The 14,118-nt window shown below is 37.3% G+C and overlaps 1 protein-coding gene and 1 long non-coding RNA gene across 3 annotated transcripts in view; one reads left to right on the top strand and one right to left on the bottom strand.

The window, feature by feature from the left end:
- Nucleotides 1-7,374, bottom strand: part of LOC111552941 — an 8,539-nt gene extending 1,165 nt beyond the window's left edge. The window contains exons 1-3 of one of the 2 annotated variants that reach the window (XR_002734777.2): nt 7,232-7,374; nt 6,766-7,026; nt 5,853-6,624 (exon numbers count right to left, since the gene is read on the bottom strand). This is a non-coding gene — a long non-coding RNA (uncharacterized LOC111552941). Of the gene's footprint in view, nt 1-5,852; nt 6,625-6,765; nt 7,027-7,231 lie in introns of those variants that run through there. The other variant, XR_002734778.2, reaches the window with a different exon arrangement.
- Nucleotides 7,375-7,427: 53 nt separating this feature from the next.
- Nucleotides 7,428-14,118, top strand: part of NUBPL (nucleotide binding protein like) — a 282,697-nt gene continuing 276,006 nt past the window's right edge. The window contains exons 1-3 of the mRNA XM_023227424.3: nt 7,428-7,579; nt 8,085-8,232; nt 11,063-11,097. Of these exons, the coding sequence (XP_023083192.2) occupies nt 7,472-7,579; nt 8,085-8,232; nt 11,063-11,097 (291 nt within the window). The 5' untranslated portion in view covers nt 7,428-7,471. The remainder of the gene's footprint in view (nt 7,580-8,084; nt 8,233-11,062; nt 11,098-14,118) is intronic.

Below are 14,118 nucleotides of genomic sequence, written 5' to 3'. Positions count from 1 at the left end.
CAAAGTGCCGGGCGCGGTGGCCAAAGTAACATCTTATATGCAAAAACATTTTGTCTGTTTTGAAGACTAACGAAGACTGGAAAAGTATGAGAAAGATGAGTAGTTATCACTTCAACAGTGTTTGGATTATTGAATTATGGTTAATGGACGGTCTTTAATAGGATTTACAAAGCTAGTATCATAGATGGTCAGGGAAATCCTCTTTCTAAACATTGTATAGTTAAGTCACAGAAGATGCTGTGGAAAATAGACCCAAATAGTGCCTGTAAGTGTAGTTGGTGTGAATTGGAGCACTATAAGCAGTGATAGAGCTGTGTGGAAGACAGAAGACAAACATCACACTTTTAAGTTTGCCAGTCTACCCTGGAATAAATTGATGTTATAAGCCTTGCTGTTTGTATTTCTGCTCTATTGCTCTAAATGAGAATATAGGATGTATTTTGAGAGATTACAGTAAATTGTAGGAGTTCCTCACTTACATAAATGGATTGAACAGGGCCAGGCACAGTGGTTCATGCCTGTAATCCTGGCACTTTGGGAGGATGTGGGGGAGAAGTGCCTGAGCTCAGGAGTTCAAGACCAGCCTGGGAAACATGGGAAGACCCTGTCTCTATGAATGAATGAATGAATGAATGACTAACTAAATAAATGGATTTAATGAATTCTGGACCTGTTGTATTTATCACATATCATGTATAATATCTTTATGTATTGTTAATAAATTCTAAATAGAAGAGATTAATAAATGAATCAACAAGATTGGGTACCAGAACACCAAGTTGATAAGATATTATCCAAGCCACATGATTATAGAGAACATCCTCACATTTTGGTAGTAACATAAAACAGACAAACATCTACATTATCTCATTTTCTCTGAAAAAAACAGAACTTCATATGAGCTGAAATGAACGCTTGGTCTCTTGATGTGTCTCTGTCATTGTCCTTGGTATGTCCTCTAAAGTAAAAACAGGAAAATCCTCTTCTGAATACCTAATGAAGTAAGGTTACAGCAAAGTCTTGTAGAAACTTATGTTCTCTAGTCTCTAAGACAGAATTGAAAGGTGGGAGGGGCTTGGCTAAAGGAATACTTTTTGGTACTGGAGAAAATGAAAAAGCAAAAACATGGGAATTCTGGGGTCCTGTGTGTAGCAAATATTTGTCTTGGGTGACAGATTATTTTTTCCAAATTCTGATTGTGTGGCTCCTATTTCAGGATGGGCTCTTTGAAGCTTTAAACATTAAACAGAGACTATAGTCAGATACAAAGCGAGCCTGTGACCTTTGTCAAGGATTCAGTTCAGTCTTGTAAATCAGAAATTCAAATGTCAAATCATTCATGATTTATTCAGCTTTGGATGTGGGCATTTAGAAACACATTCTGTCAAAGTATAGAGGTGTATTTTTAGTCATTTGAGGCATATTCTCTGAAGTCTATCACATCTACAAAGATACATACATTTCCTTTATGTAATTTTAAATTATAAGAAAGGGGAACTTCTTTGACAGGACAGTTTATGCGAGTTAAGATGCTGAAAGGCCAGCAAAGTCTTTGATATGGGAAAGGCCATGAATTTCTAGATCACGTTTCATATTGAGAGAGTGGCTCATTGTGGGAGTTATTCACTTAAACAGATTTATTCTATATTTTAATGTGCAAATTATTATTCAATGTAGCTAAGAGACAGTTTCATGCTTGGAGCCATGAACAGGGAGGTTTGAAATCACCCTGTGAGGCAAAGTAGGGTCAATTAAGGGGGTTGCCATTTAGACAAGTCCCATAGATGGGATAAGGTTTTCTTTTTGGTAAGCCTTTGGATAAGATGAGAAGGTCGGTTGTGGACAGTAACCTCAAACTAAGGAACTGAAATAAATTTCTGAGCTTTATTGAGTATATTCAACAGAGACAGGAAACTGTCCAAGATACCCTATTCTTACTTAGTGAGTTGAGCAAGGGAGTGGATCATACGTTCTCAGCTGACATTGACACAGTCTGAGGCCTATTGAAAGGGAATGAGGTAGGCTTCTTATCTGTGAGGGAATCTGAAATTTCAGTGAGTCCTTAGTCACCTAAGAAGGGTTGTCTTTTGTGAGGAGCGAGGGGCAAGGTATAAATCCTTCCTTTTTAGAAAACAATACAAGGTATTACCCTAGATATAATTAGGAGATATTCAAAAGAATCTTTATTTTGATCAGTATGTATTTATTTATTTGTAAATTTCTGTCAGGGTGGGGAAAAATATTGTTCAATACACATTCCACCAGGATTGTAGCTAAGTCACAGAGAGCCTATGCAGTGTCCAGATATCCACATGCTGAGGTGAATTTCATCCTCAAGGTATTTATCTATGCATACCATCTTCCATGAAGATGCTAATAACTAACCATGCAGGTTGTTGCCAAGTGTTCCCTAATTCTTGACCTTAGGGACTCTTTAGTATCAGCATTCTCTTAGCCACTTTGTGGCTCACTCAGATCTATCTGCCTACACATAACACTCAACCATTCTTATTCTGTGGTTCTGCCACTGCACCAAGCTCCACCTGGTAATGGGGACATTGATTCTGTTGTTTTCACATTCCCCAAGCTGATTTGGGGTTCTGTTGTCCCCCCTGCCGACTAGAGATTAATCATGGGTGAACAGGAGAGAGGTAGTCTCAGAGTATGGGAGTCCTTCTTACTCACTGTAACAGGCACAGATTATTGTAGCCCAAAGAACAGAAATCCTAGCCAATAGTGGGTTAAATATCTCACACAACCAGAGGTCTGGAGATGCAGACCAGGACTGGTATAGCAGCTTAGTTATACTGCCAAGAATTGATCTTCCTGCCATATTTCCTCTTTGTCTTCCTCAGCTTTTGGCTTCTGTTATTGTGGTTGTCACTATTGTGCTTTTCATATTCACAAGATGACTGCCACATCTCCATGTCACATCCACGGTCAAGGTGGGAAAAAGGAGTAGCATCAACTACATTCTACTCAATCAGAAAAGCAAAAACTTTCTCAGAAACTCCCCAGAAAAATTTCCTTTACCACATTGGGTTAGTCAACTACAAATGACTGGCACAAGAACTCACGGATATTTAAGTTCTTGGTTTTTTTCGCATTCTCTTCATCCTTCGTGATCCCAGGAAACTTGATATAGTCTGTCTAGGACAGATACTGACTCGGCTCATTGACTACCCACTTACAGTCACATTCTCCATTGCTTTCCTCTACTCTATATGTTAGAGCGCTCTAAATGCTTAATTTCTCAGTTTCTCTTGGTTCTAAGGATGGTCATGTGACCTGGTTCTAGCCAATCGGATGTGTGTGTGTGTCTTCCTTTCCTAAATAAAAAAGGCAAAGGCTCACTAGGAAATGCTCTTTGTCATTCCCTTCTCTTCCTATATGGAACACAGCTTTGATACCTGAAGGTACAACAAACATCTCATTACTATGAGGAGATGAAAATGGACACCGAGGATACCAAGCTGGTGGAACAAAAAGAATTAATTTGGAACAGATGGCACTATGGATTCATCGTATAGGACCTGTGTGATCTAATTCTGAACTTTTCTTTTCTTTTTGAGACAGAGTCTCACTCTGTCGCCCAGGCTGGAGTGCAGTGGTGCAATCTCGGTTCACTGCAAGCTCTGCCTCCTGGGTTCACGCCATTCTCCTGCCTCAGCCTCCTGAGTAGCTGGGACTACAGGCGCCCGCCACCAGGCCCGGCTAATTTTTTGTATTTTTAGTAGAGACGGGGTTTCACCATGTTAGCCAGGATGGTCTCAATCTCCTGACCTCGTGATCCGCCGGCCTCAGCCTCCCAAAGTGCTGGGATTACAGGTGTGAGCCACTGCACCCAGCCCTAATTCTGAACTTTTCATGTAAGACTAATATACTCCTACTTGTTTAAGACAATTGGGGAGTTTTCTGCTACTTGCAGCCAAATGTAATCCTAACTAATATAGGCAAGACATCATGTTTTTATATCACTATATAAGTCTTCCAATCTATTTTCTTTGCCAGAGCTGTCTCCATTCTCCTAAAAGGTCCCAACTTCCAAAATTCAAAACCAAGAAAACAATCTCTTTTCTTTGATATTTTTATTGGGTCAGACATTTTGCTGTGTCAGAAAATGATTCCATATAATTTGTCCAAATGGGGAAGGGCTATGTGAGATACAAGGAATTATAGGGAGAAAATTCTTGACACATATTTAGAAATATATCTCAGCATAGTTACAAATACACAGAAACCCATCCAAATTAGTCTAAGACAGTAAATTTATTGGGTATATATAAGTATATCTTATGGACCTAAGGATAGGAAGTCCGGTTGAACCTCATTATGAACTGGAACCAGAAACTGAAAAGTTATGAGCCAGTGCAGCTCTTCTCCCTTTCCTCTGTGGTAACATGATCTCTTATGATCTACTTCCTTCTCTCTTGCATTGGCTTTATCTGCTTCTGTGTGCACATAGTAGAAAACAGTAATTTCAACCTTATTCACTTAAAGACAAACTAAGACTGACTAATATCTGTTAGTTTTATTTTCCAAACTCTCTGGAGAAATAATCTGATTGGTCCATTTTTTGGTTGTACATCAGTCTTTAGTCCAATTAGTGACCTTGGGAATGGGGTCAAATGACTTAGCCATTCTTAGGACCAAAGGAGAACACCCCTTTGAAAAGAGGCCATGGATGTGTATATGTGTGTCAGTGTCTTTTGGAGAAGAAACATCTCTACTACTCTCCTAAAATTTTAATCTGGGGAAAGGTAACCAAAGTAATGATTCAGCCATTATTCTCACTTGTTCCTCATGTTTTCTCTCAGGGAATTCATCCAGTTGCTCATGTCATAAACCTCTACACAACCAATAATTACCACAATATCTAACAATTACTATGTGACAGGTGTTCTACATGCATTATCTTAAGTTCAACCTCACAACAACCATACAAGTAGGTATTATCTATTTTATTGATAACAAAGTGAAATTTAGAGATGTTAAGTCAAGCCTTCAAGAGAGAGACCTCATGTCTGCTTGTCTCTGATCTTGCCTTGCTGATCCATTTCTTTTTTAACCCAGTAATCATAGTGGTATTTCTGAAACACAAATCTGATAATGTTACTTTCCTGCTTAAAATCCTTCTATATGGCTCATGCCTGTAATCCCAGCACTTTGGGAGGCCGAGGTGGGCGGATCACGAGGTCAGGAGATGGAGACCATCCTGGCTAACATGGTGAAACCCCGTCTCTAATAAAAATACAAAAATTTAGCCAGGTATGGTGGCGGGCGCCTGTAGTCCCAGCTACTCAGGAGGCTGAGGCAGGAGAATGGCGTGAACCCGGGAGGCAGAGTGTGCAGTGAACCAAGATCACACCACTGTACTCCAGCCTGAGCGACAAAGCAAGACTCTGTCTCAAAAAAAAAAAAAAAAAAAAAAAAAAAAAAAAAAGCTTCTATAGTTCCCTTAGGATAAAGTCCAAATTTCTTTACAAGATATACAGCCTTTCTTGATTTAGGCAACCTCCATCTAATCAACCTTCACTCCATCCTCATCTCTTTCAGTCACTCTGTCCTAAGTTGCACAGATCATTTACAGTTCTTAACAGTTCAGAAAAGAAAAGCATTTTCTACTCCTCTTGTGTTCTCTCTTCTTTCTTCTTTCATCTTTCTTCCTCCTACTCTCTTCTTCTTCTTTCTTCTTCCTTCTTTCTTCTCCTTTTTATTTCCTCCTCCTCCTTCCTCCTTCCTTCTTTCTTCTTCTTCTGACAAGGTGTCACTCTGCTGCCCACACTGGAGTGCAGTGGTGCAATTATACTTCACTGCATCACATCCTTGAACTCCTGGGCTCAAGCAATCCTCTTGCTTCGGCCTCCCAAAGTGTTGGAATTACAGGCATGAGCCACCATGCCTAGCCGTAGCAGTCCATTTCTAACCTCTTTACAACAATCTCCTTGCCATTCTCCCAGCTAACTTCTACACATTATTCACATTCAGGATTCAGCTTAGATGTTACCTTATTTAGAAGCTTCCCCTGATTGAATTGAGTGCCCTTTCTTTGTATCACTTTGTCCTTTCTCCTGTATCACTCAATGCTTTTCTCCTGTACTTATACTATATTGCAATTTTTTTTTTTGTTAACTTATTCTGTCTTTTGCACTGGATTGTAAAGTCCTTTAGTGGAGGAATTATGTCTGTCTCCATGCTGAATACTTTAAATCTACTGTAGTACTTGGTACATAGTAATTGCTTAACAAATATTTGTTAAATAAATGAGTCTTAAGTATGGAAGAACTTGCAAAGCTATCTGGAAAGAGATATTCAACATTTCTTGTTTAGTGAATAGATTATTCTGACGGCTATTCCCCTTATCTCTATGCTTTTGGCCTTCAGGTTATAAAAATTAATATTTGAGAAAACATATCACAAAATAATATAATTAGAAAGTGATATAAAAATAAGCTAAAATTCTAAGATAAAGAAAGCTGACTGAAACAATAATGTTGCGGGATGGACTGAAGGAGACAACAGCAAGGAACTGAGTGTCTTTTCAGAGCTTACTAAATAGAATGTACTTTGCTGGTAAATCTCATTTAATCCTCACAGTCGTTCTTTCTGGTTGATACATTATGCCTGTATTAAAGATAAGGAAATTAAAGATCAGATTAGAGCAAAATAAGCTGAATGATCTCGTATATAAGAAGCAAATGAAAGAAATAAAAATCAACCCTAGAGAGTATTAGGAAGAATATGTGAGTGTAAACCGTCCCTTACCTGAAGGGATCCTTTTTCTAGGTCTGGGCATCACCTTTTGAGCTTTCTCTCTCAACTGCATTGTATGTAGGGATACTTGCTCTCTTCCACCAAGATAAATTCCACCTCCTTACTCAAGTTCCTTCTTGAGCAAAACTTGCTTCATTAGATTTGTTTTCTGATTTAGGTAAACTTTTTCAAGTCTAGTAAAGCAGCCTGCCGTGTCTTTCAGGGAACTGTCAGCAACACAAGCCGTGAATACCAACGCAAAACAGACTCTCACTGTAGATCACATAGGAAAAAAATAAAATAAAAAGATAAAATCCTTAACAGTGGTAGTATTTAAATGACCATACTGCTTAATAAGAAATCCTGGAGTCATTTTCAAGTTCCCCCATTTCCTGCTTTTGTTAAGCTGGGTCAAGTCTCTTTAAACTTTCTCCATTTTCTTGTCCATAAAGAGCATACTAGTAAGTCTTCTGCCTACCTCGGGACTTCTGTAAGGATCATACGAGATGTTGTATATGACAGCACTTCACAAACGTTTAGTAAAACGCTGCAAAATGTTTGTAGCTGGCTATAAACAAGATGATGCAGATTGGGTTCTTGAGCGAACAAACCCAAGACCGGTTGCTAGGAAGAGAAAGCCTAGCGTTGCTACGTGACGTCATCACCCCGCGCCACCCGCGACAGTTTCCGGGCAGGGCTCATAGCCCTGTTCCGCGTCATGGGGATTTGGCGGCGTCTGCTGCTTTTTGGTGGGGTGTCGCTCCGGGCTGGTGGCGGGACCACTGCCCCGCTTGGGGGAAGCCGAGCGATGGTTTGTCGGCGCCAGGTCCGTGGTGCTGCAGGGCAGGGGGAAGTGGGCTGACAGAGATGCGGGGCTGCAGGGCTGCCTCAGTTCCTGAGACCCCCACTGTGCTGGACGTGCCTACTTTTCAGGCAGACCCAGGCTGAGGCGTGGCGGGACTTGAAACACTGAACGTAGATGTGGTTATTCTACATTGCTTTCTTGGTTTTGGGTTATTTAGCAAATAGATTAAAGAAAAGCAAAACACGTGGAAGCCTTATCTCCGTAAAGAGGCAGCGTTTTTGCATTTTTAAACGTTCAGCGTATCCTGGTAGAAAAATTTCAATTTAAGCCATGTGTCTTTACAATTGTTATCAGTAGAAGTAGGTAAATGTCTCCAAAGTGGAGATGAGCAGAATTAGAAAAGAAAGCCCTCTTAATTGCAAACCCCAGATTGTTTTTACTTTTACAATGTGATGATGGAGATGGCTTATTTAAAACGGCTTATTATTATTATTATTATTATTATTATTATTATTATTATTTAAAGTTATCTGGCGCCGGGAGTGAGACCCTAAAACAAAGAAGAACACAAATCATGTCCCGAGGACTTCCAAAGCAGAAACCAATAGAAGGTGTTAAACAAGTTATAGTTGTGGCTTCTGGAAAGGGTGGAGTCGGAAAATCTACTACAGCAGGTATTATAGGATATTAATTCTATTCCTGATTCAGAACTTATGCCAACTGGTGGGTGCACACTATTAAAATTGTAGTTTTGTGTTTTAAAAATGTATTTGTGAAGTTCCTAACATCTGATTCCTTAGTTTCAGGAGTTGGTAGCGGGTAGACGCTTAGATTTTGGAGTTAGACAAAACTAGGTACTAGCTGGGTCTCCTACCCCTTAACTCAGGAAAAAGTTGCCAGATTGTGCAGCAAATCTTCAGTTCACTTAACTGTGAAATGGAGATGATAACTTCTTTCGTAAGATGGTTATTCAAATTGCACAAGCTAACCACTTAGCTTAGTGTTTACTAGAGTTCAATAATTGGTTGCTGTTATTTAGTAACTTTTTTTTTTTTTTGAGACGGAGTCTCCCTCTGTCACCCAGGCTGGAGTACAGTGGTGCAATCTCTGCTCGCTGCAAGCTCCGCCTCCTGGGTTCACTCCATTCTCCTGCCTCAGCCTCCCAAGTAGCTGGGACTACAGGCGCCCGCCACCATGCCCGGCTAATTTTTTTGTGTCTTTAGTAGAGACAGTTTCACCGTGTTACCTAGGATGGTCTGGATCTCCTGACCTCGTGATCCGCCGATGTCAGCCTCCCAAAGTGCTGGGATTACAGGTGTGAACCACCTCGCCCGTCCTATTAGCTCATTTTTCCCCCATTTTTTCCCCATTTTTATCAGAAGGGAATTGTGGAAGAATTTGTCAGATGTTTTGAAAAAGTTGAGATTTACCAAATGTTGTATTTGTGGTAGATCCCTAATCCATTACTATTTGATAGACACCATATTGTTAAAAAAGATTAATAATCTGTTCTTAATGAATTCATGCACTATCCTGCACATTTTTCCTTTCTTTCTTAAAGGTTTACAATTGATCTAGTTGTTTTTAAAATTTAGAAGCTCTTAGTTTTTGGTTCTAGAACCTACCTATTCCAGTTTCTTGAAAATTTGGAGTACACTTTCCAGTTTTCAGTGGTTTAAATCCTTTTACATGCTCTGTGATTACTTGAACTGGATAAGGATGGAAGGTATTTTCATGATTGTAGGCATAAGTTCTTTGGGTTTTGTAATTTGTTGGGTCTGTAGGCTGGCACTTGTTTAAGATTGTTTGTTTATTATTTGTAGTTGGAAGATGATCTGTTGCCATGAAATGTGAAAGCATTTAAACAGGAAAATGTATGAGAAAGTGTACATGTAACACTTAGTGGGTGCTTCAGTAAATGTCCCTTTCTCACTTTTTTCTGTTAACGTTATACCATCTGTCCCGAACAGCTGGCCCATACTTTTTCATAACAGCTCAGTGAGTGTATCGAAATCTTAAAAATAGGTTATTTTTATGTAACTCTATTGGTATTATTAATATATTTCTTTTCTTTATATGTATTTATTCCTGCCTCACACTACTTCAAAATACTTCCCATTTGAATATACATGCTAGAGCTGTTTCAGATTAGAATGATGACATTTGACTAATACAAATATGCTCAGTGATTCTATTGTTTAAATGTAGGAAGAACCTAACTCTAAAATGAATTACCCTCTGAAAGTTTCTGCCTTAAAGTTGGATTATGTGTAACCTATCTTGTACCTGAAATTCAGAATTTTATAACTTATAAAAATGAATTTATCAAGTCTGTGCCCTAGACTAAGTATTTTACATGCAATATTTCATTTAATCCTGATCACAGTTATGAAGTGGGCATGGTTTTCATTTTATAGAAGAGAAAACAGACTTATGGGTAAAATAACCTACTCAAGAGTACACAATAGAAGGTGGCAGAGCTGGGATTTGAACCAGGTCTGCCTTAAAAACTTATGCTCTTAACTAGTTTGAAGAAAATAACCCTGACATAGTTTATACCGTTGTTCTGTAGGGAAATGTAATTCACATTATGAGGGCCTATTTGTTTTATCAGTTTTTGAATTGTGTTACTTTTGGAATTCTCTTCTCAGATGTAGCATATTCCTGTTGCTGGGCTAAAGCTGGTTTTGGGACTACTGCTTTCTTTCTTTATGGGATTTGTCTGGGATTCATTGGCGTAAGCAGTTTGGGAACACATTTTACCTCTTACGTTTTACACTTTTCCCTTCCCTCTGTGCACAGTAGTCCAGCCTTTCATATACATGAGTATTTATGAATTAGATACTTGGAACTCCTGTAATACCAGCATTTATTTTTAAAAGGCAGTAGGGGCAGGATGCGGTGCCTCATGCCTGTAATGCCAGCACTTTGGGAGGCTGAGGTGGGAGGATTGCTTGAGCTGGGGAGTTCGAGACCAGCCTGGGCAACATGGCAAGACCCTATCTGTACAAAAAAAAAAATTAGCTGGGTGTGGTGGTGTGCACCTGTGGTCCCAACTCCAACCTGGGGGACAGAGCATAGTAATCATAAATGTAAGGCAATGAGATTGTGTACATTTTTAAAAATGGATAATTTTTCTATAAAATATGCTTTTGAAAATAATTGAATTATATATTCTGTTAACATAATTTAAAAAACTAAGTGGATTATTTGAACAAAATTGTAACAGAAATGGATTTTTAAAAATGTTAGTTTTGGGGCATGCATTTATTGCATTTATTGGAAAATTACTTTTTTACTTTTCTTTTTACTTTCTGTGTTCCTCCATGTGCTTGCTCTTTACAATTAAGGGATATATGTTAAAAATTTATATGTTTAGGTTATTACATGAAAATATTAAAATTACATGAAATTATTAAAGATTACATGAAAATATTAAAAGATAAAATGAATTTTAATAGAAAGTAAGTTACTAAATTCAATTACTATTTTTGTTTCTTACAGTGAATCTTGCACTTGCACTAGCAGCGAACGATTCGGTAGGTGTTTATTCATAGAAATATTAATTTATTAAAATGTTTTTAAGGCAATGATAAAGAGCATATTGGTGTTTTCTATTTACTCTTGTCAGAAGCTATAGTGTAGTTGTAGTGAGTTGCATATCTTTAAGGAACTCAGTGCTGCCATCACTACTGGTTACATTTAATAATAATAATGTATTTAAGTGTTGACCATATATTGTTTGTTATATATCCCATAAGAGGCTTTGATGTTCTTTATATCCTAAACCAATTTTGCCTTTATGATTTACAGAAGCATTATTCTAGGTTCAGTTTTTAAGTGTTAGGAATTAAGTTTTTTTAAGGGTAAAGATATTCTAAAAGTAGTGCATATCCGTTAAAACAATTCAAATGGAATACATGTGTAATGTAAAACTGAAAGTTTATGCATTCCTTTCAGTTCCAGAGAATTAACTTAGGTTATAGTTTTATGTATCTCCTTTCAGCTCTTCCTTTCTCCATATAAAAATTTAAAAAAGTGTACATATATGTGTGTGTGCATACATCTTTCCATGATGTGCCTCATTCTTAATGGCTGCTGCATTAATGGTCAGTGGTAATATATTTAACCAGTTCTCATTTGATGAAATATTTAGGTTGGTTCCCTTTTTTTCCCTACTCTAAATGATGCTATGGTGGAGTTCTTATATAGTATTCTTATATACTAAGTGATGACATTTTTGTAGGATAGACTCCTAGGAGTAAAACTACTAGGTCAAAAGATATTCCCACTTTAAATTCTACTCCTAAAAGTTTGCTTGTAAAAAATTTCAGTTCCATTCTTTCCCTTGTCAGAAGAAAAAAAAAATTCAGCTATAGTCTATGGGAGTATCCATTTTTCATAGTCTCATTATTGTTAGATGTTATCTTTTTAAATATTAAAAAATAAAAATTAACATTGAACTTATTTGCAACTCCATAAATTATCAGCTACTTAATGAAAAGGCACAAATGTGTTTCAGAGTTGATTTTAATTTCTCCTTCCTATTTTATAGAATACAGGCAAGAATCCATACTTATTTTATAGAATACAGGCAAGAATCATTTAATATGTTTAACTGTGGCTATATTACTAACTTATTTTCTACCCTTACTATGTAAATTCAGTTCCTAATAAATAGCACATATGAAAAAATAATGTGTGGTACCTCTATAAGTATGATATCAATATATGGAGTCCAGAATCTGCCAGACCCTGGAACTAGACATAGTTATTCATGTCTTCTGATGCTTGGCTGTATATTTCTGAAAATTGGAAACTAATAGACAAGATTTATAATATTTTGGTTATATAAATTTTATTCACCATAGAAACAGGTAGCATAAAAGGACTTTTAGGGAAGAAAATGTAATTACGTTTCTCTAAAGTTGTGCTTCTAGAAAGAGAAGATTCCAATGTCAATATCAAATTTTTCCTTAAAAATTTTTTTTTCAACTTGCTTCCTTTTATGGGGGACCTACTTTCATGTATCCCATCTTGTCCTCTTTCTTGAATTCTTTTTTTGTTTTTCTGAAGGACGTCCTTGAGTCCTTATATAGTTTGGTAGGCAGAACAATGGCCTGCCAAAAATGTCCACATCCTAATTCCTGGAACCTGTAAATATGTTACTTTTCCTGCCAAAAGGAACTTTGCTGGTGTTAGTCACACCAGCAAAATTAAAGATCTTGAGATGGGAAGATTATTCTGGATTATCTGGCTAGGTCCAGTTAAAGATCCTTACAAATGAAAGGTGGAGGTAGGTCAGACTTGATAAAAGAAGGATTCAATCCACCGTTGCTGGCCTTGAAGATAGAAGGGGACCACTAATCAAGGAATGTAGCCAGCTTCTAGAAGCTAGAAAAGACAAAGAAATTGATTTTTCCTTAAAGCTTCCAGAAGGTAAGTAATTCTGCCAACACCTTAATTTTAGCTCCTTGAGATCTATTTGGACTTCTGTGATAGTATTTTATAGAAGTAGGAAACTAATACATATAGTAACTAAATTTGCTTGTTTCTTTAATTTTCAAAGGTGTCTTTATCTTCGTTATTTGATAGTTTAACTAGATTCTAGTTAACTATAGAATTCAAGGTTCAAAATAATTTTCTCTCTGAACTTTGAAAACAACATTCCATTTTCTTCTAGCGTGCTAATGAAATGTCTGATGCTAGTCTGATTCATATTCCTTTGTAATAACAAGTGTTTTCCCTCTCAAAGATTTTAAGGTTTTCTTTATGTCTTTTACGTTTAAAAGTGCCACAAACATGTGTCTCGTTATTGGCTTAACCTGCGTGGAATTTGGCCCTGCAGTATCAAGCTTTGAGTATTTTTCAGCATAGGAAAATTTCTTCTGCTCATCGATTATGTTTTGTGATGTGTTTGTTCTGTCTCCAGAAACCTATTAGGTAGCTTCTGACCTTTATGCTTGTTAATTTTTCTGTCATATTTTGATCTTTTTGTCTTTTGCTCTGTGTTTTGAAAGATGTCTTTGAGTATTTTTCACATTGCTGTATTGGACTTTAGTTGTTATTAGGTTCTTCTGTTTTTCATTTGGAAATTATATTTTTTCCAATTTTCCAGAACTATTTCTTATTTTCCACTTGCTGTTCCTAAAAAAAGGAAAAAAAAGGTTGTACCATTCTCTTGAATCTCTCCAAGGATGCTAATTGGAATTAATAAAAAGTGTTTTTCTTAGTGACCTCTACTTACTTAGGATGGTTCTTGTAATGTGGCTGTTGACCAGCAGAATCAGCTTTACCTGGGAATTTGTTAGACATGTAAAATCTCCAGCCCCACCCTAGACTTCCTGAATCAGAAACCCCGGGGATAGAGATCTGCAATCTGTGTTTTAACATCCCCCTAGGCGATTTTGATGCATGCCAAAGTTTAAGAACCATGGATCTAGAATTTTTAACTTCTAATCTGCTAATGTCACCCTCTTTTGTTTTCTAGTGTGGTTATGGTTTTATTTAGTTTTAGACTATTTTGTTTCCTTGTCATTTCAATGGAATTTGGAAGAGAA

The sequence above is a fragment of the Piliocolobus tephrosceles genome, chromosome 6 (assembly GCF_002776525.5).
Source record: "Piliocolobus tephrosceles isolate RC106 chromosome 6, ASM277652v3, whole genome shotgun sequence".
Lineage (NCBI taxonomy): Eukaryota > Metazoa > Chordata > Mammalia > Primates > Cercopithecidae > Piliocolobus > Piliocolobus tephrosceles.
The sequence above is the reverse complement of the archived record's forward strand: the minus strand, read 5'-3'. Positions and strand labels throughout refer to the sequence as shown.